This window comes from Nuphar pumila, chromosome 9, assembly GCF_984573655.1.
Source record: "Nuphar pumila chromosome 9, dmNupPumi1.hap1.1, whole genome shotgun sequence".
NCBI lineage: Eukaryota > Viridiplantae > Streptophyta > Magnoliopsida > Nymphaeales > Nymphaeaceae > Nuphar > Nuphar pumila.
Window position 1 is genome coordinate 934,707 of NC_143257.1, and position 25,338 is coordinate 960,044.

Here is a 25,338-nt window from a genome sequence, read left to right on the forward strand (position 1 = left end):
TATTCTGAAGCATTGCAGGGGCAACAACACGACTTCGAGGACCAACCTAAGAGTGGTAGGATGAGTTTCTGAAAAACTGAGAGAACCCAAATCATTAGATCTAAGATCCCTAAAATGGCCTAGATCCGGAGGATCCAAAAAACACTGAAGGTGCATTTGATTGCCATAGATCATTGGGAACATGGATCAAATGCATAGGTCCCATGCCTTGATCCCTACTTCCATTCAAACGAAGGATCTCAAATCTGAAGGTGTTTAGATCCCCAAATCCACGGATTTAAAGTTAGCTGGTGGGGGGATAAGATGAGATCTCTAGTCAAGATTCAATCTGATGGATTCAAATGTAGCCAGAAGTTGAGATCCTTAGCCTTCTCAATTAGGGCCAGCCAATGTTATCTGTATCGGTGTGTATCGGCCTGTGATACGCAATGCAGAAATTCGATACGCTGCTGCAGGCCTGAATAATATATTTTTAATATAAAGAATACCAAAAAATGAATGTAGCTGAGATGCGGATGCTTAGATGAATGTGTGGAAATACAATAAAAGATAAGATTCAGAACGAGGAGATATGTAAGAAGGTAGGTGTTGCACCCATTGAAAATAAGATGCGAGAGAATCGTTTACGGTGGTTTGGACATATTCGGCGAAGGCTTAATGATGCTCCAGTTAGAAGGTTGGAGAAATGAGAAAATATATTAGTTAAAAGAGGTCGGGGTAGGCCTAGGAAGACTTGGATGGAGATGATAGGAAAGGATATGAATGCTTTGAACCTCACCGAGGACATGGCATTGGATAAAAATGATTGGAGGAAAAAGATTCATGTGGAAGACCCAAAATGAATTTCTTTTTTTGGTTCATATCGCTGACCCTAACTGTTTTGGGATGAAGGCGTAGTTGTTGTTGTTTGTTTGTTGTAATACCAAAAATATATTTTTAAATTATTTTAATGGTTTTAACATGTGTTATGTTATGATTGACATGTAATAATTTATTATTATTTTTTAGAACGATTCAGTTGAGTATCGGTATCTGCCTATACAGCTGAATCAGTGGCCCAACGATTCAAGGTGGAAGATTCCACAATGAGCATTTAGGTTGTAATCCTGAACTTGTTACTTGTGAGGACCAATGTTGTCACTATCGGTCCATATGGGTCATATCGGCAGAAAATCAGCTATTTTTTAATAAATAAAAAAAAACAGTTAAAATTATTTTAATAAGTTTAACACGTGTCATGTTCGGATTGACACATAATATATTTTTTTAATTATAGCCTATTCACCTTAATCGTCAGCCAAACTATATAGGGCCGATACCCATACTGACTAACATTGGTTATGGGCCTGGACAAGAAAGTCACCAACTTGGACAGCTAGGCTTAATCTGGTTTTTGCCAAGTAGAAACCAAAAGCTACATCAAGAAAAGGGATCTCATTGCACTATATGTATAACACACCACATTCAATGAACACATACCCCTCATTATGGCATCTCCAAATTCACTTGGGTTGGGTAGTTGATAATTAACTAATATCCAAGCCCCAAAGGCATGCACAATTTCTTATGACCCATCATCAAAGCCAAGCCAAGCAACTCATGGCTCATGTAACCAGGACACACCATTTTGGCAGCCCAAACAAAAAACGTCAAAGGCACCTTGATACTTGACACAACCCACAAATAATATTTTAATTAATATTTTAATAATTTAGTAAAATTGTATTTTTTGTATTTTAAATTAGCAATTTTTAGTTTTCAATGTTAGAAAACGACATTTCAACCTACCGATAAAGCAATCACACAAAAACAAAAATTTTATGTGGTTAGGCAAGAATTGCCTAAGTTCATGATCACATTGAGCCTATTTCTCTATTCATTGAGATACAATACAAGAGCCTGATTGCATCTTTTAAGTAGGAGTCTATTAGTGTTGTTGAATATAACATAGAGTTTAAGGTAAAATTACAAGTACATAATATAAAAAACTCACCCATGTGTTGGAATCAAACGCTTCAAGAGCTGATCCCTATAAAATCAAGTACATAGATCACATCTTTACAGTCAGAATTTAAAAATAAAATTTAAAAAGCTCAAAGAACCTATTTAGCACCAAATGAGTTTAGCACCGACCCATTTCTCTCTCTATATTTTAAATTTTACAAACTAGATTCTTAAATTACGCGTCCAGTGGTAGCCATGTCCTTGTGACAACTCCAAGCCAAGCCAAGCCAAGCCAAGCCAAGCCACAAGGCACAAGCCATACCTCGCCGCCTAAAGATGGCAGGTATTGAATGAAGTTGGGCGTTGGTTTCGCCTACTCTGACCTCTCTGTCATCATTTAAAGCAAAAACCTAAAACTCCCAACACCAACTAAGCCCAAAAAAACTTGTGGCTCTCCCACCCAACAAAGCCATTAATGTCCCTCTTAGGCCACCTTCATTCCCTCTCACTTAAATCCCACCCCCTCATCCTTCCCCCTCTCCATCACTTAACCTCTCCTCCCCACAAAAAACAAAAAAAATCACCCACCATGTCCACCACCAAACCTCACCATTTCGAACCCATTTGTAGGTGCAGCTCCAAAAACCGGTCTGACCAGACCGTTGCAGCGGACCTAGATGGAACCCTCTTGATATCTCGCAGTGCCTTCCCTTACTACATGTTGGTTGCACTAGAGGGTGGGAGCCTTCTAAGAGGCATCCTTCTCCTCTTCAGTGTTCCCTTAGCCTACTTCACCTACGTCTTTGTGTCTGAGTCCCTCTGCATTGAGATCCTCACGTTCATTGCCTTTGCTGGGCTCAAGGTACGTGACATAGAGATGGTCTCTAGAGCAGTGCTGCCTAAGTTTTATGCAGAGGACGTGCACCCTGAGACTTGGAGGGCCTTCAGCTCGTTTGGCAGGCGTTACATAGTCACAGCCAACCCCAGGATCATGGTTGAGCCCTTTGTCAAGAACTATCTGGGCGCGGACAAGGTGCTCGGCACCGAGCTGGAGGAGACCAGGTCGGGCCGCGCCACCGGGTTCGTCAAGCGCCCCGGCGTGCTCGTCGGCAAGCTCAAGCGCAATGCCGTCGAGCGGGAGTTCGGCGAGAATTTGCCGGATTTGGGTATCGGAGATCGCGAGTCGGATCGTGATTTCATGTCGGTTTGCAAGGTTGGTGTTTTTGATCTTTTTTCTCTTTTAGATCACGAAAAAAAAGTTGTAACTAATGTTGGGCTATGTTATGGAAGATCCAGATTTTCTTAGATTTTAAAAGTTCCTGCTGCTACTTGGGAAGCTGAAAACTTAGAAAGGGTGCAATTTGCTGCTTGGTTGCTGCTGGAAAATCATGATTCTACTGGATTTCCAGCATTCTTAGTAGCTTTGGTAGTTGGATTTTGGAAATTCCAAGAAATTCTAGATATTCAGGTCAGCTAGTAGAAGCACGGTTTCAACCATGCTTCTCGATCCACTTAAGCAAAATGCACCTTAACATATCTAGATTTTGATGTCTCTTTCACCATTTTTTTCAATTTGTTTCATCTCTTGTTCTACAGTACCTGGCTAAAGCAAAAGTAACTCTAGCCATGTTGGCATTTTTCTGCATCTAATTATCCTCTCTGTTGTGGCTTTCATGGGTCTTATTCACAAAACTCTCTCTCTCTCTCTCATATATTATATTTGACAGAAAAAATATTTCATTATGGAACCAGTCAGAATACAGAAGCCTGTAAAAACATACATCAGAGAAGTGGTAGTGATGAGATATCACCCACCACAAATCACAAAACAACTCTCTCTCTCTCTCTATATATATATATATATATTGAAATCATCTTTCATTACAAAAAATATGGTCTCAGCTGTCTCCATAACCCACTTTTTCCCTTTGTGTTATACTGAAAAGAAAAAACAGTTCTAGTGATATTGGGTTCATATTTTTGTGCAGCTAATCATCCTAGCAGTTGTGAACTCTAGAGGTCTTTTTCACTATTACTCTTATTTTTTTTATTTATAGCCCAAAGAAACCGCCCCTGGCAGGCTGGCACGAAGACCTGGTCACGCTGGCTGCCTGTCATATTCGAGGCTAAGACCCCTGCCTCTTGGGCCTATGCTAGGTGTTGGCTTGCGCAAGGGGCGACAACCCATGAGAATCGAACCTGACTGCTCGTCTAACAGCCAAGGCCTTGCCCCACTACCCCCCACCCCTTGGGCTTCACTATTGCTATTGCCATTAATCACTATCACTTTCTCACCCCCACTTGTGTTCTACATGTGAAACATGTCAAAAGCTTTCCCATCACCAAGAAAAAAACTGAAAAGCCCTGTTTCTTACCGTGCCAAAGTTATGAAAAAGTTCATGCAATAGGCATTTGTCTCGTGACTTTTCAGTTTTTATTATTGTACAACTGCCGTTGCTATTTTCACATGATTTATAGTCACCCTTTTTCTTGTTTTCTGTAACCTTTTCTGCCATTCCCTTCCAAAAACCCCAAAAAGGAAAAAAAATCATTTTTTAGAGAAAATTCCATTTGGGGCTCAACCTTTTGCCCCTGATTCCAAAAAATGTCTCACATTTTTTAAATTTCCTGATATAAGCTTCTGTTTTCCACGAAACTGCTAAACAAGGACCGACTTCCTTAGTGTATATATAATCAACAGTTTGAAATATTTACCTGTTTTTTTTTCATGAGAACGAATGACTAATTTTTCAATTTCAAAAGACGATATAGATATTTCTAGATGATAGATGTTGACCTGAATTCTCTGTTTGACAATTTCTGGGAAAATTATGGCACATATCAGGAATTTCAGAAAAGTGAAAGCCATTTTTAAAATTAAAAGCAGAATGTTGGCTCCAAAATGAAATTAATAGCAAAATGTTAGCAAAATTAGTTGTGCTATGTTAATCATCAGAACTCTTATTTTTCCAAGACGTGAAAAAGAAAAAGAAAAAGAAAAAGAAAAAATCTATCTGATTGACTTCAGCTACTAGGTAGGTAGTTAAACAGATGGTTGCAGGGTGAAGTCTATCAACCCTCAACTACTGAGACATGTCATCACTCCTCTGATATTAACACAGTGGTGGCACTAAAAACATTCTTTATATTGATTCTTCTTTTGAGTTAACCAAACAGAAATCATACAACTATAGAACTTGTAGGTAGAACGAACATCTGTTATAGTCAATTATCAGCTTCTTTTTAATGACTTGCCATTCACAAAATCTCATGTAAAGTGAAAAGAAACTAAGATCATATTTGGTCCAGTTTTTCCTTGTAACGTGTCCTTTTAGTATAACAAATGCCAAATGGTAGTTTGGTTGTCACTAAAAAGTTCTAAAAGGAGAAAATTTCATTTAGAGGCCAACCTTTTGCCCCTAATGCAAAAAAATGGGCCACATTGGAACTGAAAAATACTGATCCATCCTTATGAAAAAGAAAAGGATAAATGTTTTAAGCATTTGATGTGAAGGTTATTGTTGTAATTTGACTTGATAAAGCTAAGCATTTGTTTGGCAGTTTCAAGTAGGGGTGGCAAAACCTAACACTACCCGCCAACCCGCCTCTTAGGCGGGTTCGGGTTTGGCTTAAACTAACCCGTTTAATAAACAGGTCAACCAGCCTAACCTGTTTATTAAACGGGTCGGGTTCATGTTAGGGGTATGCCAACCCGCCAACCCGGCTGACCCGTTTAATAAACGGGTTAGGCGGGCGGGTCAACCCGTTTACCCAACCCCGACCCACCAACCCGTTTACCCGACCCAACCTGTTTATTAAACGGGTTGGTGGGTCGTGTTGGGTTACCCGTTTAATAAACGGGTCGGGTTCATGTTTGCCACAGCCGACCCGTTTATTAAATGGGTCTGGTTGAGGTATGCTGACCCGCCAACCCGAACCGATTGCCACCCCTAGTTTCAAGGAAATCAGAAGCCCATATCAAGAAATTCAGAAACTTGAGATCACTAAAGAGAGAAAGTGAGAAACAAAATGAGAAGCCGAAGCGAGCTATTTTAAAATTTATAAGAAGTGAGAAGTGATGAATCAATTTAAAAGCAAAATAAGAATAAAAGAGAAAATGATATGAGATCAAATGGGAAGCAAAATACAAATTAAAGGATAAATAAATAAAAACTAAAATAAAAATTATTATTCATCAATTTTGTAATTTCATAATGTAAGAATTAAATTTTTCTCAAAATCTAAAAATGATGGTTGCCAATTTAAAGAAAGTACATGAGAAATACGCGGAAAGCATGAAAAAAAGCACATGAAAAACATAAAAAGAAGTGAGAAGCATATAAGAATCATGCAGGGAATCACGGAAGAAACATGTAGGAATCATAGGAGAAGCGTGGGAGAATCAAGATTCCTATCAAGTTTCGAAAGCGAGGAGTTTTGTGCTTCTGAAGCGAGTTTCAGGAAAGTGTGCTTTCCACCTATATATAAAGCTTCCGGTATCTCTGCTTGAGACCCATTTTGAAATTAGGGGCAAAAAGTTAGCCCCTAAATGAAACAATGATGAATGGACTTCATTACAAATTGTTGTTTGTGATATAGATTCCTATCTTATTTCCAGTCAAGTTTGTAACTTGAACCATGACCTGTTGTATCATTTTATGCAACTTTAGTCAGCTCCCTGATTCAACCGTTGTTATGCACTTCACAATATCTTCACCAATTTCTATTTTTCTTACTCTCTGTAGGAAGCCTACATGGTACCTCCCACAAAATGTGTTCCAGTACCAAGGAACAAGCTACTCAGCCCAATTGTTCTACACGACGGTCGCCTGGTCCAGAGACCAACCCCTTTGGTGGCTCTCCTAACCTTCCTTTGGATGCCAATTGGATTCATACTTTCTCTCATGAGGGTCTACTTCAACCTACCATTGCCCGAAAGGATTGTGCGCCATATGTACAGGATTCTTGGCATTCAGCTCATAGTTAAAGGGAATCCACCGCCGCCTCCGAAGAAGGGCGAGCCTGGGGTTCTTCTTGTATGTGATCACAGAACAGTTCTTGATCCAGTAGTTATAGCAGTTGCACTGGGAAGAAAGATTAGCTGTGTCACTTACAGCATTAGCAAATTCTCAGAGCTCATCTCACCAATTAAGGCTGTTGCATTGTCGCGGGATCGTGTAAAGGATGCCGAAAACATAAAGAAGCTGCTTGAAGAGGGAGACCTTGTTATCTGCCCGGAGGGAACCACTTGCAGAGAGCCATTCCTTCTGAGATTTAGTGCTATGTTTGCTGAACTGACAGACAGGATAGTCCCAGTTGCCATTAACACAAAACAGAGCATGTTCCATGGGACTACTGTGCGCGGCTGGAAGATATTTGATCCTTACTTCTTCTTCATGAATCCGAGGCCGACATACGAGATCACCTTCTTGAATCAGCTTCCATCTGAGCTTACCTGTAAAGATGGGAAGTCTGCCATTGAAGTTGCTAACTATATACAGAGGGTTCTTGCTGGAACACTTGGGTTCGAGTGCACCAACTTCACTAGGAAAGACAAGTATGGGATGTTGGCAGCGACAGATGGCAGTGTTAAGTCCAGGAAAGAGAAGGCCTAGAGCAGTAAGGAATAAAACAAGAAATTTGAAGAAAATTTGTTGGTCTTATTGAATTTAATTTTCATTGTTTGTCCATTCAAATCGGGTTGGTACATTCATATGTTAAATGTATGGAACTTCTATATATTCTGCAAGTATATATGACGGAAGTTAATGGCTTTCTCGTGGAATTATAAGCACCAGAGTTCTTGTATGAAAATGTTGGAAGTTGGCATGATCATATATTAATAGATGATTCATTTATATTGTGGGATAATTTCTGAATATATAAATGAATGTCGTTTAAGATGGCTTGGATATGGTACACGTAGACCTCTCACAGGTTGACATGGTACAAGTAGAAGGAAATAGAAAAGGAGGAAGGTCACTGAATACTTGGAAAGAAGCAGCTAGAGGTGACATAAAAATATTGTAAAGTGATGAAGCTTTAGCTTTAGATAGATAGGGATGGAGAAATAAGACTAGTAAAGCCTACCCTATGTAGTTAGAATGATGAATGTTCGTTATGATAATACCAACAAGTTCCTAACATATGTAAATTCATGAATACATGAGCTTCACAAGGGTATTTTCAATCTTTTGATACAAAAGGGGTGTGTGGTGAGAGCAGATCAGGTCATGTTTTATATAACCAATCATCGGTTATATTTAATCTCCACCACACATCTCACTTGGGGAACCTTGAGATTGGGGCTCACGCACATATCCATCAAGTGAGATGTGCTGTGGAGATTGAATTTAACCGAGAAATCAGTTATATACAAATACAATATGACTTGATCTGCTGTGCTTTAGCCTTTACAGGGTGAAAGATAGCGATATGATGTGTCACTGAAAAGGCTCAGGATCAGGTGCAGTCACATTGCACAAAACCAATGTGATACCAAGCCTTACTGCAGGACAGATGTTGGTGGGCCGCAGCCCATGGACTATATCTGGTGTGTTTTGCAGTGAAACAGGGAAGCACATCTTTTTGTGCAATGTGATTGCACGTAACCTGCTTTGATTGAAACCGACGCTTCATGTGCAACTGGTTTCACCCCTGAAAAGGGGCACCATTCACTAAAATGCAATGTGGTCCAAGCAAAAGACTGGGTTTGATGTCCTCTTGATTTGCAATTGAATACTCAGCTACATAATTTCTGTATCTAGCATTAGCAACAGAACCTGCTCTTGGTTAACATATGCAGTAATTAATATTGCCATTTCCAGATATGTGTGAGTTGCATACTTTTTCAGATACCAACTATATTTATTGATTGCCTATGGTCATAGTGACAAACGTTTTTATCCGCAATTTCTCGTTTTTCAAAAACTCGTGAGAAATTGAAAAAAATTCATAAATCTGGCATTTTTTGGAAAAATCTCAACAATAAAAAAATTAATTAAAATTTTAAAAATTATTTTTTATAAGAAAATATTAATAAAAATAATTTAAAAATAAAAATACATGATTTTTTGTGATAAATAGCCATTTAAAACGTAAATATCTTATTTAAATCACGGTATTTATGTTTTTTTCGTAAATCTTGCGATATTTTGAAAATCTCAAGAGAAATTGCTGTTTTAAACTTTCAAGCAATTTCTCGCAATATTATTGCAAGATTTTTTCATAAATCTCATGATATTTGTCACTATGCCTATGGTCCCCTATGAATTTGTTATGCAAAACCACAACTAAGCAAACCCCAAGATAAAGAGAGAGAAAAAAAGACACAAGATTTACCTAGTTAGACACTCAGGTCAATAATGTTCACAGGCAAAAGAAGAGCAAGAAATCTCATGCTCAACTCTCAAATGGCGATATATATATATATATATAATGATGATGATGATGATGATGAGAGGTTTAAAAACTCTAGCGGGTACAAAAGAAAAAATTACAAAACTGGGCAGGTCTATACGGCAAGGGCTCCTCACACACCCAGAGGGCTTTGTGATGAGCTTCGATTTCGATCCTAACAGCCTAATCCATCTGCTACCACCAGAAACCCCCATTGAAAATCCTACTATACAGTCACAAAATTATTTTTGAATCGAGTCATGGATCGTAGCAGGTCCAAAATTCAACACCCTCAACAGAATAATTGAAGTGGGTTTCACATAAGGCTAAAGCCGGGTCAATTGAGTTTGATTTACCTAGCCCTAAAGGGATTGCCCAATTGGTTAGGAACTTAGGACGTGCATTGGAATGTCTCGAGGCCTCGGATATCATAAGTTCAGTTCTTCTTAAAATTAAACCCGCAACAGGTGTGGAGCAAAACTACAAGGCCGGTCCACTTTCCTAGGGTTTACTAGTACATGATGGGGGCAATCAGGCTTGATCCTAATGGGTTCCTCACCATCAAGGGGGGGGGGGGGGGGGGGGGGGGATGTATGATCTACTCTTAAATTGGTCACCCCTATTAATAAAAAAATGTAATTAACATATGATTATCTTTATATTAAGTTTGGATTTTCGTGCCTTTGATCAAAGTACATGGAAAATGTTTGCTACCCTTGTGAGTTCCAAACTTCTAGTATTTTTTATTTTTTTTCACATCTGATCCTTTAGTTGTAATCTATATGTTTAATTTAGTAGAAACAAGCTTTTAGATCATGTTTGTTGAAAAAATAACTGCCTATAATATACTGAATCTTTACCCCCCTCAAAAAAATGCACTTTTACATCAGACAAATACGATTAAAGGGAATTCCTACTGTTTTGGCAATGCTGAACATGTCCATGGTTGAGAAATGATCAAAATGACCTCTCCTATGACTTTCAACTACGGAGTTTTGAACCCATGAAGGTAGCTTTATATATATATATATATATATATATATATATATATATATATATATATATATATATATATATATATATATATATAGAGAGAGAGAGAGAGAGAGAGAGAGAGAGAGAGAGTAATTCAACATTACCACTCATGAAGATCAACAAACTGTTGAACCCATGAACTCAACAAGAGCAAAAGCTAAAAACAAATAAAGAAAGCACAAGAGAAAAGAACATCAGACAGATAAAACGGGCTCACGCTGAAGCCGCTTGCCAAGATTGCGGCAAAGGAAATGTAGCGTCAGCATGAGGGAGCGAAAAATCACTAAGATGCAAACGCAAGATCGCATAAACATCTATCAAGATTTTATGCACCAGGTTATGAGTGTTAACTGGAATATGACGAAAATGAGCGTCGTTTCGTGCCATCCAAACAAACCACCGAAAAGTAAGCAACCACGTCCGCCAGATGAGCCTCCACCTCTTGCTGCGCCTAATACAAACTGGCTCCAAAATCAGATCTAGCGCAAAAGACTCCTCCTTAACCAATACTTCTGGATGCCTCCAGGTCCTGCTAAAGATTTTCATAAATATTAGGCAAGACCAGAACAAGTGAAACGTAGATTCTTCAGCAGCCTGACAAAGCACACACCAACTCGGGAGTTGAATGCCCCACTTCTTTAAATTACTATGGGTTTGGATCCTATCGTGCAAAATTAACCAAGTCAGGACTCGAGAACGGGGAGAAGAACCCTTCGCCCAAAGCACATCCTCGGGCAACCAATCAGCCCCCGATGAGAGCAACGATCTATAGACTTTTTTTGTGAGAAACTCTCCGCTTGGCGTCAAAACCCACTGCAACCACTGACAAAAATTTTTGGAGTCCTCAAAATGGTCTCTAAAGTAGGCTAAAGCCCTCAACCATGATTTACGCAAGTGCGATACAGCCAAACCTCGGGTTCCCAGACGAACCGGGGTAAGAGCCCCATATTTAGCAAGAAGCAAACTAGCACAAGGGTTATTCGGTTGGTGGGCCAACCAACATTGCTTGGCGACAAGAACAATGCTTCGCAGTCTGGGCGCAGGAATGCCTAAACCAACCATAGGCCAAGGTAAGACCATTGAACGCCAACCAATCAAATGACACTTACCCTTGAGTTGACACCCAGACCATAGAAAACCTGCCAGCAAGTGTGTCAGCTGCTTCTCTACTCCCACAGGCATCACAAACATAAACATGAAAAATTCTGGAATAGTTGAAAGAACATGTCTGACTAAGGTTAGACGGCCAGCGATGGAGAGATAAGACGACTACCACGAAAGCAATTTGCGCTTCACTTTTTTAAGCGTCGGAGCCCAAGCTGCTGAATTGAGGTGCTTCACTTGTAACGGCAAGCCCAGGTACATAATAGGCAAGTCAGAAATAGTGCAATTAAAAATTCTCTTTCCAGCTGCAAGCATATTGACATTAACATGGAACATGGTAATAGAGCATTTGGTCTCACTTAGAGAAAGCCCGAATAGGGAGAGAAAAAACGGAATGATAAGCTTGAACCTAAGCATCTGTTGAACATTTGCACGACAAAAAATGATCATATCATCAACATAAGTAAGAATATGACTCTGGAAGTCGAAAACCTGCAAAGGTTCAATGAAACCCGATACAGCAGCCCGCTTAAGCAAGACCACAAGACCCTCAACAATTGCATTGAACAACAAAGGCGATAGGGGGCACCCTTGCCGCAAACCCCGTCCCAGCTTGTACCGGTCTCCTCTAATACCATTGATATTTAACATGGCCTGGGCATTTGAGACCAGCTCTCTCACCCAACTAGAAAAACGACGACTAATACCAAAGTTTGCTAACATTTGAAATAAGAATGGCCAATGCACAGAGTCAAAAGCTTTATGAAAGTCTAACTTAAGGACAAAGTAAGGTTGACCGCTATGCTGCAAAGAATGAACAACCTCGGACGCCATGATGAACGAGTATTGTACCCTCTTATTACGGATAAAGGCGAATTGTGAGTCTGAAAAAATCTGGTTAGCCACCAATTTCAACTTATTCGCCAAAACATTGGCAAACATCCGATAGAGAACACTCATAACTGAGTTTGAACGGAATCGAGAGAGAGAGAGAGAGAGAGAGAGAGAGAGAGAGAGAGAGAGAGAGAGAGTTACTGGAGTATGAGAACTGAAAATATTTTCATGGAGATGTAATCTACATGCTTGGTTTTATAAGAACCCACTCTTGAATCATCCTATCTTGATGCATAAATGAGATTTTTTTTAAGGCTTTAAAATCAATGGCTCATAATCTTCATAAATATTCAAGCATTGAAAAATCACATTTTTTCATAAAAAATACACAATCCAATGGTTGATTCCTAACAAATTTGCCATGCCAAGCACATTCACATGGTTGGAAATGCCCATATTTCGAGTTCTCATATTTCAGTTCTCTAGTGACTCTCTCTATATATCGTCTATATCAATCATCAATGGTCAGATTCAAATTGTGTTTTTGATCGGAAAACCAGAAAAGAATCCCGTTAATCTCGCCTTTCCCTTTCCCCATGCCCCTGTCATGCTGATTGTATAGCTCACCCCTACTTTCCCTCGTTGGTAGCACCCTTATGTGAATTTTTGTTCACTTTGATTTTCTTTATCGTATTTTCTTTTCTGGCCATGTTGAACTTTGTTAAGTTTTGTAACCTACCATTCCGAGGGGCTCGGGCAACGCATCCTAATTACAAGTCACCTGGCTGGCCCACATTTGATCTCAATCAACTTGGTGGGAAAATGGTTTCTTTAGAACTTGTTTCCTGCCATGTCTAAACAATTGAATCTAGCTTGCACACTAAGCCACTTCAAGGATTGAGCGGGAAAGGGTTTTATGTTAGGGTCAGAAAAAAAAAAATATATATATATATATATATATATATATATATATATATATATATATATATATAATGGGGACTCAGGTGATTCTCCAGTAGTATATATTTATATATATGAGTATACTAGTAATTTCCTTAATTGAGATTGGGGACGGGATGAGGCAGAGCGAGGTGGGACGGAGGTAGGACCGTAGGAGTAAGTCCATCCCCACCACGATCCCCAGACGGGTTTTAATTTTAACCTTCATCATTGGTCTATTCCTCGTTCCATGTCTTCCATTCCCGATCCAAATGGGGGTAAGGTGGGCCTCATTTCTCCCCAATCCACTGCCAACCCTACCCAAAAGAAAGAAGATTATTGTTGACTTCAAGAATGTGTTTGTTGAACCAACCTCTCCAAGGATTTCAAGACCATCACTCTAAGGGTCGCCAAGATATCCAAATGCAACTTTTGACACCTTAGACTATTCTTCCTAAGCCATATTGTAAACAATCAATGCATAAGTACAAATTTTGAAAAGATTGAGGCCATGCTCTCTTGACCTAAACTAGCATCCATCAAAACCTTGAGAGGATTCCTTGGACTCTCATATGATATGAAAAAAGTGTTTTGTAAAAGACTATGACATAATTGTTGCCCCCTTAACAATAAGGTTCAAAGAGAATACAATTGCATGGTTAGAAGGGTTTGAACTCACTTTTGAGAAACTCAAGTGAGCCATGTGCGAGGCTACCATGCTAGGCTTACCAAAATTCTCAAAGGAGTTCGATGTAGAGACCAATGAGTACGACATCGAAATTGACGTAGTCTTGGTGAAAAAAAGTTGTCTATTGGCTTTTATAAATAAAAGCCCCGTCAATCGTGCCAAGGCCTTATCGATAAGCTAGGAGGAAATGATCGACATCATGTTGGTGCTTGAGAAATGGAGATCCTACTTAATTAGAAGGTACTAGATTTAGCCTAAGCCTTTGAGGTTTAACTAAAGTTATGATTGCATTTACCATATTTTTTGAATTGTGTAAAGGCTTTATAAAACCTCTTATCCATGTTCTTAGCATTAAAGAAATCTGATAACATGCTTATATCTACCTCGAGCCCCCTTGATTCCTTTGCACTTTTCTTTCAACTATGCATCTCTGCTTGGTGTCAACCATGACCTTTTCCTACGACAGGGGACAGGGCTCTCTCTCTCTCTGATTCCTTTGCTTTATCGAGGTGTGAAAGCAAAATGGCCTTGGATTGGTGCAACGCATGCAAGTATAATAAGTCACATCAAGTGCCTCAGTTGTGCTCACTACACTCCAAGGCCCCCCTGCAATAAAAATCCAACGGCCAGTTCTCATCTTCTGCAGTCCGGTTGTTGGAGATGGTGCTGTGTCACGTGCTGCTGCATTTTCAAGAACCATTTTATTTGCTCATTTGATTGTTGTATTCATGAACCATTTATGTTGGTCATTGGGGCTGTTGCTTGATGGCAGCGTTTCCTACCATAAGAACAAGCAATCAAACAATGTGAAACAGTTGAAGGCTGTACTGAAAAATCTCAAATAGTGTGAATGACTTAAGAAAGGAACACGCCTCTCTTGGTTGGCTACTTGGCTTTGTCCAATTAGCTCTTAGCTCGTCCTACTCATTTAACATTGTTTCATCTCTTGGTGATCGACTGCTTTACATTGAGAGAGAGAGACGAAAGTAATTCAACATTATCACACTCATGAAGATCGACAAAATGTTGAACCCATGCACTGAACAAGAGCAAAAGCCAAAACAAATAAAGAAAGCACAACAAAAAAGAGCATCAGACAGATAAACGGGCTCACGCCGGAGCCGCTTGCCCAAATTGCGACAAAAGAGAGGTAGCATTAGCAGGAGGGAGCGGAAGATCAGTAAGATGCATACGCAAGATCACATAAACATCTACCAAGATTTTATGCATCAGGTTATTAATGTTAACTGAAATTTGACAAAAATGAGCATCATTTCGCGCCACCCAAACAAACCACCAAGAAGTAAGCAACCATGTCCGCCAGATGAACCTCCACCTCTTGCTGCGCCTAATACAAACCAGCCCCAAGATCAGATCTAGAGCAAAGGACTCCTCCTTAACAAACACTTTCGAATGCCTCCAGGTCCTGCTAAAGAGTTCCACAAATATTGGGCACGCACCAACTCGGGAGTTGAATGCCCCATTTCTTTAAATTACTGTGGGTCTGGATTCTATCGTGCAGAATTAACCAAGCCAGGACTTGAGAACGGGGAGAAGGACCCTTCACCCAAAGCACATCCTCGGGCAACCAATCAGCCCCCGGCGAGAGCAACGATCTATAGACTTTTTTTGTGAGAAACTTTCTGCTTGGCGCCAACGCCCCCAAAATTTTCGGAGTCCTCAAAATGGTCTCTAAAGCAGGCTAAAGCCTTCAACCATGATTTACGCAAGTGCAAGAGCGCCAAACCCCGGGTTCCTAGACGAACCGAGATAAGAGCTAGAGCCCCATATTTAACAAGAAGCAAACTAGCACAAGGGTTATCTGGTTGGTGGGCCAACCAACATTGCTTGGCGACAAGAACAATGCTTCGCAGCCTGGGCGCACGAAAGAGAGCGAGAGAGAGAGCACTTTTACATCTATACGGATCCCGTCAGTTGAAATAGGATGGGTTTCATCATACATTCAATCCTAGTGGATGGCTAGGATCAAATGTATGGGATCCGTTCCTTTTGCAATATCCTGTGAAAGTTAGATTTTCACAAGCGTTGCATGGTTAGGATTGTACGATGAAACCCATCCTATTTCAAATGATGGGATCCATTCCTTTTGCAACACCATGCGAAAGTTAGATTTTCTCTAGCGTCTGCGACTGCGAATTGCAATAACAGTGCTTAAGTTTAGTGAAACATGATTTCATTGGATGCTAGCCAATGTGCAGTCGGTGATGAGGAGGAGTTTTTAATTTGGATTATCCAAAAAAAAAAGTTTAATGAAACATGTTAAAGTACAAGTAGTGATTGTAATTCTCACTTGGTGCTCTTTCCTTGAAACTTGTCAAAGTTGGTCTCAGGATTTGACCCTGCGACCAACAATCACAGCTTGAATTTTCTTAAGTGACTGCTTGTTTCAACCGATGAGTTGGGATATGGGTTTTGTTTAATTGCCCGCCTATGCAACGTCACCTTGTGTTGGGACATTGCAAGTTTGAATCCCAATGGTATCATAGTATAACCAGTAGAGGTCTGCCTAACCCCAGCTAGATATTTTTTTTTTAAAAAAAGGTGAGACTGTCCAAGCCTCCAAGGGGTTTGGTGCAGTGGACTGGTCTTGGCTCAGGGTTGCATTTTCATGAATGCCAATCCCGCCCCCATTAATGAGGGCAAGGGATAAGACCTTGCTCGGACAAAGCCAGACGACTCCTTCGGGGAAGCAGATCAGGTCATAATGAAAATGAGAGTTTTTGCTCATGCCGACATCGTGGCCATCCGATTTGCATTTTAAAAAGATCAAAAGTCAACAAAACCACGTGGCATTCATCCAAAATACAAACAGACGGCCACGATGTCGGCATGAGCAAAAGCGCTCATGTTCAGCATGACCTGATCTGCTTTCCTCCTTCGGGCCAAGGGGTGCGCCACTAATTTACACTGTCAGAAAGGTGAGGCTGAGCCAGCGCAACTAGGTCTCCAATCCTGAGGGTGGTTTTTCCATCCTTCATGGAAAAAATTGCACAGTCCATGTCTTTAGTACATGGTAAAACGGTATTGTGAATTACTGATAAAACGCTGAACATTCTGCTTCAAAATTCTTTTCATTGTAGATAAAAAGTTGGGTTTGTTTTTTAGATAATCACAGATAGTGTTACTCACGATGGCTCTGTTTAACTAGTAGGGGTGACTCATGAACGTCAAGTTGTGTTGAAGGGATGTTGCATTCTTTGCCAAGAGACCGAAGATGGGTATACTCCTTGGTAGGCAAGAGGAATATGGGTAATTCATGCAAACGAGTGAGTGAGGTGTTTTATCTCGATTATCTAAAAAAATAGTTATAGCTAGTCCACAAAAGCTCCGTTCATCTGGTAGGGCCAACTTGTGAATGTCACCAAGTTGATGGGACATCACAAGTTCGAAACCCATGGGTAATGTCTTATACCGCAAGGTCAAAGCTGGGTGTACTCTCCCATGGGCAGAGGGGCACCTCAAGGGTTTTACCAATAAGAAGCCAGCAAATGTGCAGTCATGATGAGGTTTTTATCCAAAAAGAAAGAAAGTCAATATAGCCACATACTGCAAAATTCTGCCTAATCCCAACTTGATTATAAAAGAAAAAAATAATTTGTTTTTTTTTAAAAATTGGGTGCAACATTTGAAAAACTTGGGCATTTGTAAGGAATACTGATTTATTTCTGTTTTTTTTTTCTGGTTATGCTTTCATGTATTACAATGATATGCAGGGTATTCTTGTTCAAAATTAATTAATTTGTACACGTGAAAGAGAATGTGTATTCTACCGTACGTGTTCTTGTAGTGTACCAATAATTGATACTTATAATATCTATCGATTTGTTTCTTCTTCTGGCTTCATCTCTTTTTGTTATTGTTTGTTCAATCAAGTCGAGGCTATTTTATAGATGGAGCTGTTAAAAAAGAAAAGAAAAATGCGGTTAGGATCATAATGTATATAAAAACATTGCTAGTTATATTCCATCACCACCACACATCTAGCTTAATGGATGTGTTTGGTTTCCACCCTCACATCCTAAGTCTGATTCATGGATCCCAAGTAAGATGTGTGGTGGAGATTGAATCTAACCAATGATCCGTTGTATACAACATGGCTGTAAACTGTTCCAAAGCCGAGTCCTACGACATCCCTATTGTCTCCAAAAGAGGATTTACTTTCAGCCTTTTCAGAGTTTGTCACACTCAGTGACTTATGTTCTGGACAGTGACCAACTGCTATGAATCCTCAGTTGCCTGCTTGACTCTCAAGTGCTATACATCCTTTTGCCAACATTCTCTGAGGTGCATGTCCATTGCTTTAAGATCGAAGCAGCTGGCTCTCTAATGTGTGAGGAAGGCAGCCAAGGGTTTTAACTGCTTACGGTTATGCCACAGCAGGGCATCGATCTCTTCTGATCCCCACCACCTGAACCAGGCTTTCCACCAATACTCTCTCTCTCTCTCTCTCTCTCTCTCTCTCTCTATATATATATATATATATATATATATATATATAGGAAAATGAAAACCTCTCCAATGGGAACCCTCCCTAACCTCTCCAATGAAAATTTATTGGTATTTTTTGCAAAATTCTGATCCTACTAGATCATGAATTTTGGATAGAAAAAATGATATTAATTTGCATCCTTAAAAATTTATAAAAATTGTACACTGTTGATTTTGAAACTTATTAAAACTTAATTATCTATGCATCATAATCAAATGCTCCAATAACTGATTCCTATAAAAACAACCATATAGATCACATTTGTATAGTTAGGATTAAAAAGAACACCAAAAATCCAATAAAACTTCCATTGAAAAGGTTTGAGAGGGTTTTCCATTGAGGAGGTTTTTATTTCTCTATATTATATAAAAACTGAAAACATGTGAATTGAAGTTTGAACTAGGTATTAATTTTTGATATTTTTTTTTTGCAAATCTGATCCTGTAAATATCTTCAGCATAGTCCATTTACGAGAAATTGACTGTCCGATTGTGTATTTCCAATGATAAAACAAGTTTTTTAGATGATTGAATATTTGCAGAATTTCAAGTCATTGATTTTCAAGCCTTAAATGATTCTAGTTATGCATCTTAATATGATGATCCAAGAGTCTGTCCTTATAAAACCAAGCATGTAGAATCACATATTTTCAGTTTTATGTATATATATATATATAATTACTAGAATATGTGAACTAAAATATGAACCAAGATTTTCATAGTTTTTTTCTTAAATTTCATAACACGGATGTGATCTTATGATTGGTTTTATAGAAAGAGACTCTTGCATCATCCGATTAGAAGGATTTTTTAAGGATTGAAAATCAACAACTTGAATTTTTGTAAATATTCAAGCATCTAAAAATTATAATTTTCATAAAACATCAACAGTCTATTCCCAGCAAATGAACCACTTTGTAGGGTTGTATTCTTAAAACAAGTATAAAAAATTCTTAGTACACATTCCGGTTTACATATTTCAGTTAACATATTATATATATATATATATATATATATATATATATATATATATATATATATATATATATATATATATATATATATATATAGGTTAATCTAACGTTAACATTAGATGAATTCAACTTTATTAAAATAATTAAATACCCTTAAAATAATGGCATTTTTAAAATGCAAGGTTACCTTTTGAAGTAAAAAAGCTAACTTTGATAGCTTAATAAAGTATTTTTTTGAAAAGGGTACTGGACTTTTCAATTCCCTTTAAATTCAAAAGACCTATATTGCTAAAATAAATAACTATACACTTAAAAAAATATCGTTCTTTCAAAAGTTCTATCTAATGTTAAACACAACTAATTTAATATATATATATATATATATATATATATATTAATCAAATAAAATAACAAAAACTGCTAGCTAATTCAGCTAAAAACTCTTTCTTTAATCGCCTAAGATCTCATAGCGCCAATTCAGCTCCTACCGAGTATCGGGCAGGGTCACAGGTTGGTTCAGTAATTGACTCAAGTAGAAGCCAGGATCTTACCATGAAAGACAGATCACGTGCGACTCAATTGCACATAATGAAGTTGACACCCTTCTCCTTGCGACGTGTGTTGTACAGACCCACAAGAAATGCCATTCGGTTGTGTGGAACCCACAGACTGAATAGGACACCTGTCTGGCAGCACAGTGAAACGTTAAAATTTTTATGTGCAATGTGATTGCACCTGATCCACCCTCACTTATAACAACTTAGCCTTTCTCTATGGGTCAGTCATGACAACAATTAATTCTTTGCTCTAAGCTAGGGGTGGCAATCGGGTCGGGTTGGCGGGTCTCGGCGGGTCAGCATACCTCAACACGAACTTGACCTGTTTATTAAATGGGTCGGTTGTGGCAAACACGAAGCTGACCCATTTATTAAACGAGTAACCTGACACCACACGGTTAACCTGTTTAATAAACGGGTCAGGTCGGATAAACGGGTTGGCGGGTTGGCAGGAGGCGGGTCGGGGTTTAATAAACGGATTGACGGGTCGGGTTTGGGTAAACAGGTTGACCCACCCGCCTAACCCGTTTATTAAACAGGTCATCCGGGTTGGCGGGTTGGCATACCCCTAACACGAACCTGACCCGTTTAATAAACGGGTTAGGCAGGTCGACCCGTTTAATAAATGGGTTAGGTGGGTCGACCCGTTTATGACATGAACCCGTTTAAGCCAAACCCGAACCCGGCTAAGAAGCGGGTTGGCCGGTTGAGTTGGCGGGTCGTGTCAGATTTTGCCACCCCTACTCTAAGCCATCCCACTATATTCCTGCTCACGTGGCTGTGATTATTTGTGATCAAATTGATCCTGTTCTTTTCTTTTGTGAACTAACCTACGATGGATAGGAAAGCGATGCCCCACCAATTTCTTGATGGCGACCGCATGTGGGTGAGATGCTGCTCAACTTTTCCAGCTTGGATGGTGAAAAGTAGTAACAGCTGCAAGGAAGCATAAGGAAACTCACTTTTTCTTTAGCTTTGCTGCACAACCAGATTTATCAATTAATTGGACCACTTACACAGCACTGGGCACGTTTGCAGAAACAGCAGTTTCTGCGGAAAAAAAAAAACATGAAGCATGAAACGTTTCTGCAGGGCCCATCGCAACTACGCAAACACTGCCCTCTCTTTCCCTTCCCAAACAAGGTCATTTTCAACTTGATCCCCTCCTTTTCGCGGAAAGCTTTTCCATTGCTGAAACCCTTGAGCAGAGTCTTCTTTCGCAAACACCCATTTTGTTGGTGTGCATATTTATTTAGTTATTATGTTAACTGGGGAAAATGAACTAGATTGCGAGTTTATTGGTGTAAAGACCTCAGTTTCCCTCGGCAAGAGATATGCACCCATGGGTTTCGAGCCCATGACATCCCTTCAGCTTGGTGACCTTATAAAGTGACCCCTTTCAGATCAGATGACTGGGTGAGTGAAATTCATGAGGGCGGATCAGGTGCAATGTGATTGCACACTTTTACTGTGCCAGCACCTGGTCGCTCTCCATCATTTCTTGGGCCACACAACCAACAGGCCCTATCTCTAAGATGAAGGGTGATCAGCTGCAGCAGCACACTAAAAAGTCTGCAGTCACATTACCCCTGCTCTTTTTTCCAAATTCATTGGCCTAAAAACCCCAAGTGCTGTGAAAAGACCAGGTGCCATATGATGGCATAAAAATCTGTGCCATCAGCACCTTATCACCCTCCATCTTGGGGATAGGGCTTGTCAGTTGTGGGGCCAAGACCCGATAGAGGGCAATCAGGTGTGTGAGGCACGAATTTTGTGCCATGTGATGACACCTGATCCGGACTCCCAAGTGCCCCTTGCATTTGGTTGTAAGATGAATGAAAGAAAAAAAAAACAAGAAAATCTTGGAAAGAAAAAAAACAAGAAGAAAATCTTGGGAACGCAGCAGATGCACGTCCCTCAGTTGCATACAGCTTATTAACGAAGCAGAGCTGCTAATGTCCAATGCTTTTACCAAACACCAACATCCATAAAATAACATAAAATAACATGGTAGTGCTTTTCTACCCCCAACATCCAACAAGCTCACCAAATTTTTCTACCCCGAGATCCATAAAATAAAAAGTTAGTGCTTTATTTTAAATGGATTTCAATGAATTCTAATTTTGTACTGCACAATATTATAGTTAAAAGAATCTTTTAGCAATTGAATAGTGTATTTTGTCATTTGAGCAACATAAATACCACAATGGTTTTTTAATAGTTGTGGGTGGCAAACTAAAGAGATGTACAAATCAGAATGAACGAGAGGTACCACTAAAGAGGTAATCCATTTAAATGGCGGGGTCTATTTTTGTGATATTGGGAGTGATAGCTTGCCTGCTGATCGATATAATCACTATGTCTATTTAATAAGATTTTACTTTCACTAGAAAAAATTTGTGAGTGGGAAACACCTTTTAAGAACCTCTTAATGGAAAATAAATGCATGGATATCAATGTGGGGACTGTGTATGTGGGTGTGTATCTGTGTTTTACAAATCACAAGTCCCAAGTTTATAAGTAATCCACTCATAGCCACCATCAGGTGCCATCACATTGAGTGTGCCTCTGCATCTGGCTGCCCTTCATCTGCTTTTGGCCCCCACAACTGACAGACTGTCAGCCAAAGATGGAGGGCATCAGGTGCAGCGGCACACTTCAAAGTGTGCCATGTGATGGCACCTGATCCTGGCTCCTCCACATACCTGGTTAGGTGGGTCAGCTTCAAGCATTCAAGTTGAAGGACACCAATAGTTTGATATTTGGTGTGCCTGTACCTTGCTTAAAGCTGAAGGAGCAAGCTTCCTGGTGATCAAAGAGGGGTAGGCCATGGCCGGGCATCAATCTCTCTGGATCTCCACCACCTAAACCAGGGTTTCCCTTAGAAAAAAAGAAAAAAGTCATTTTGCCAGTTACATTTTAATGCCCTATTAGGTAGCTTTTAGTCTCAAGTGAACGGGTCATGATTCAAAGCAACTGATGCAAAAAAATCACAATATAAGTGAATTAGGTTGAATTGAAAGGAGTTCAAGCATGTTGGTGAGTTCATCTGTCTTTTTTTTGTTTTTTTTTATGACAAGGACCACTATTCGAGAACCAGATTCCTTAATAGGCATGCCCTTCTGCAAGGTAAACCCCAGGTGTGGTTACCGACACCCAAATCCTTATGGGGTCCACTAGTTAAAGGCACGCATACACCGGTAGGAGTCAAAACTAAGACTAAGAGGTCAGCACCTTCTCCCCAGGCTCGCTGCCGTTTATCACAGTGGTATACGACAAAGAACATAGAGAGTCAGGTTTGTCTGCAACAATCTACATCCTAACTTGATCCAGCAGGGACTTGACTCACTTGGGAGCTAGCATACCGTTGACCTAACCAGTACACTGACTGGCAAGCCCAGTTATTGCTCAGTTTAGCATTCATATCAGATGTACTTTTCTGCTTTATAGATACTTTGAAAATGAAGATTTCCCATGACTGTTTGGGAGTTTTAACTGGGCCTTGGTAGGTATCCTTCATTATCTTTTGCAGCTTTTTATTCTGTTCAATAATTCTGTGTCGGCTTGGAAGAAATTCTTTTGGAGAGCAAAAAACCAGTACCCTGCCCCACCCCCCACCCCCACCCCCGTCTCTCTCTCTCTACCGACGCCTTTGCCTCTTCTACTTTATTCTAATGATGGCCGGCTGCCTTTAGGTAATGTCCCTTATGTTTGCTTAAACCAATCTCTTAGAGAGGAAGAGAGAGAGAGAGGTGCCGTGGCTACCATTGACATAATGAACTGATTCTAGCCAATGGCTGCATCAAGGCCTTCATTTAGATCCCTTCGCTACCTGCTTCTCTTCCTCTTGCAGTATGGTTTCTTCTTCATCATAAGCAAAACATCATGCTTTCATCAGAAAACAGAAACAGGAGTTGCAAAGAGAAAGAAGGCCACTTTCATCAACCCATGGTCGTATCTCAAGAGGGCGCTCTCCTTCAGGATGAAAAAAAGCGCACCAACCAAGAGAGAGGACCAATACCCTGAAATAGACGTTCTCACACAAGCAACCAATGTCACTACTTCCACACCAAGGAGAAGAAACCCAGCTGGATGTTTGTATGAATTGCAAACCACAGAAGACTCCCCAAAAACAGAGCCTTTCTCTTCACCGAGACTAAGTATCTATACATGCACCATCTGTGGTGAGGTTTTCTCCAAGACCCATCTCCTAGATCACCACCAAGCCATCAAACATGCAGTTTCAGAGCTCACTGAAAGAGATTCAGGAAGAAACATAGTTCAGATCATATTTCAAACCAGTTGGACGAAGAGAGAGAGATGCCCACAACTCTTAAGGATCCTCAAGATACACAACAGTCCTAAAATTCTCAACAGGTTTGAAGAATACAGAGAGGCAGTGAAGGCAAGGGCTTCGAGAACTGGGGGCAGAAGGCAGCAGAGATGCATAGTTGATGGCAATGAGCTCCTGAGGTTTCACTGCTCTACTTTTTCTTGCCCTCTTGGTTATAGACAGAATTCCAGCCTCTGCAACCAACAATTTTGCAGTGTTTGTGGGATTATAAGATCTGGATTATCTTCAAAACTAGATGGAATTTGCACATATTCAAGCAGTGACAAGGCACATGCATCCATGCCTGAGGATCTTGAGCAAGAGTTCTCATATATGAATGTTAAGAGGGCGATCCTCATCTGCAGGGTGATTGCTGGTCGAATTGCACATGACCAACAGCTTGATTTGAAAGAGAGCTATGACTCTGTGGCAGGGCATGGTGGGGATTACTCAGATTTGGAGGAGCTGTATGTGTTTAGTCCAAGAGCTGTTCTTCCTTGCTTTGTGATCATATATAATTTGTAAGCAACCATTTTCTCTTCTTTAGTTCCCTTTTTTCTCTCGTGTGTGGCTTTGTAGTTTCTGAATCTTGTAGTCCAACTGTGTCATCCATGGTGTAAGTTTTAGCATGGCTTCAAAGGTTTGTAAATCAGAAAACAGATCATTGTCAATGAGAAAGGGGTGGGTGTGTGTGGATCATAGTCATCAGGCAAAATCTCTGTCTATATCTTGAGGGATTTAGAAGGTTTAAGGTGCCAGGTAAGCCATGTTAATTTTTCTTCACAGGGGCTTCCAAGATGTTCAAGCTTTGGTGATTGACGAAGAAGATTTTAGGAGATTGATGAAATTTAGGATCCAAAACCAGACCCAGTAGAAAACTCACAAAGTCACAACCAGTTCCCCATCAGTGTGGACTCTTAAAAAAATTCAACTTGTTATCCTTAGAGTAACTTTTACCCATCGGTACAGCTGGATGTCTTTTCAAACTGGAAGGCTCTTTTGTTATGGACCTTGATCTTAAAA

The 25,338-nt window shown here is 39.9% G+C and overlaps 1 protein-coding gene and 1 pseudogene across 2 annotated transcripts; both read left to right on the forward strand.

The window, feature by feature from the left end:
- The first annotated feature begins 2,533 nt into the window (after window positions 1-2,533).
- Window positions 2,534-7,734, forward strand: LOC149828138 (glycerol-3-phosphate 2-O-acyltransferase 6 pseudogene; annotated as a pseudogene). Its single transcript, XR_016434458.1, has 2 exons — window positions 2,534-3,157; window positions 6,690-7,734. The product of XR_016434458.1 is annotated as a glycerol-3-phosphate 2-O-acyltransferase 6 pseudogene (transcript).
- A 16,041-nt stretch (window positions 7,735-23,775) lies between these two features.
- On the forward strand, window positions 23,776-24,920 carry LOC149828139 (uncharacterized). Its single transcript, XM_090018115.1, has one exon. The coding sequence runs from the start codon at window positions 23,776-23,778 to the stop codon at window positions 24,838-24,840; it is 1,065 nt and encodes a 354-aa protein (XP_089874241.1). The 3' UTR covers window positions 24,841-24,920.
- Window positions 24,921-25,338: the final 418 nt, after the last annotated feature.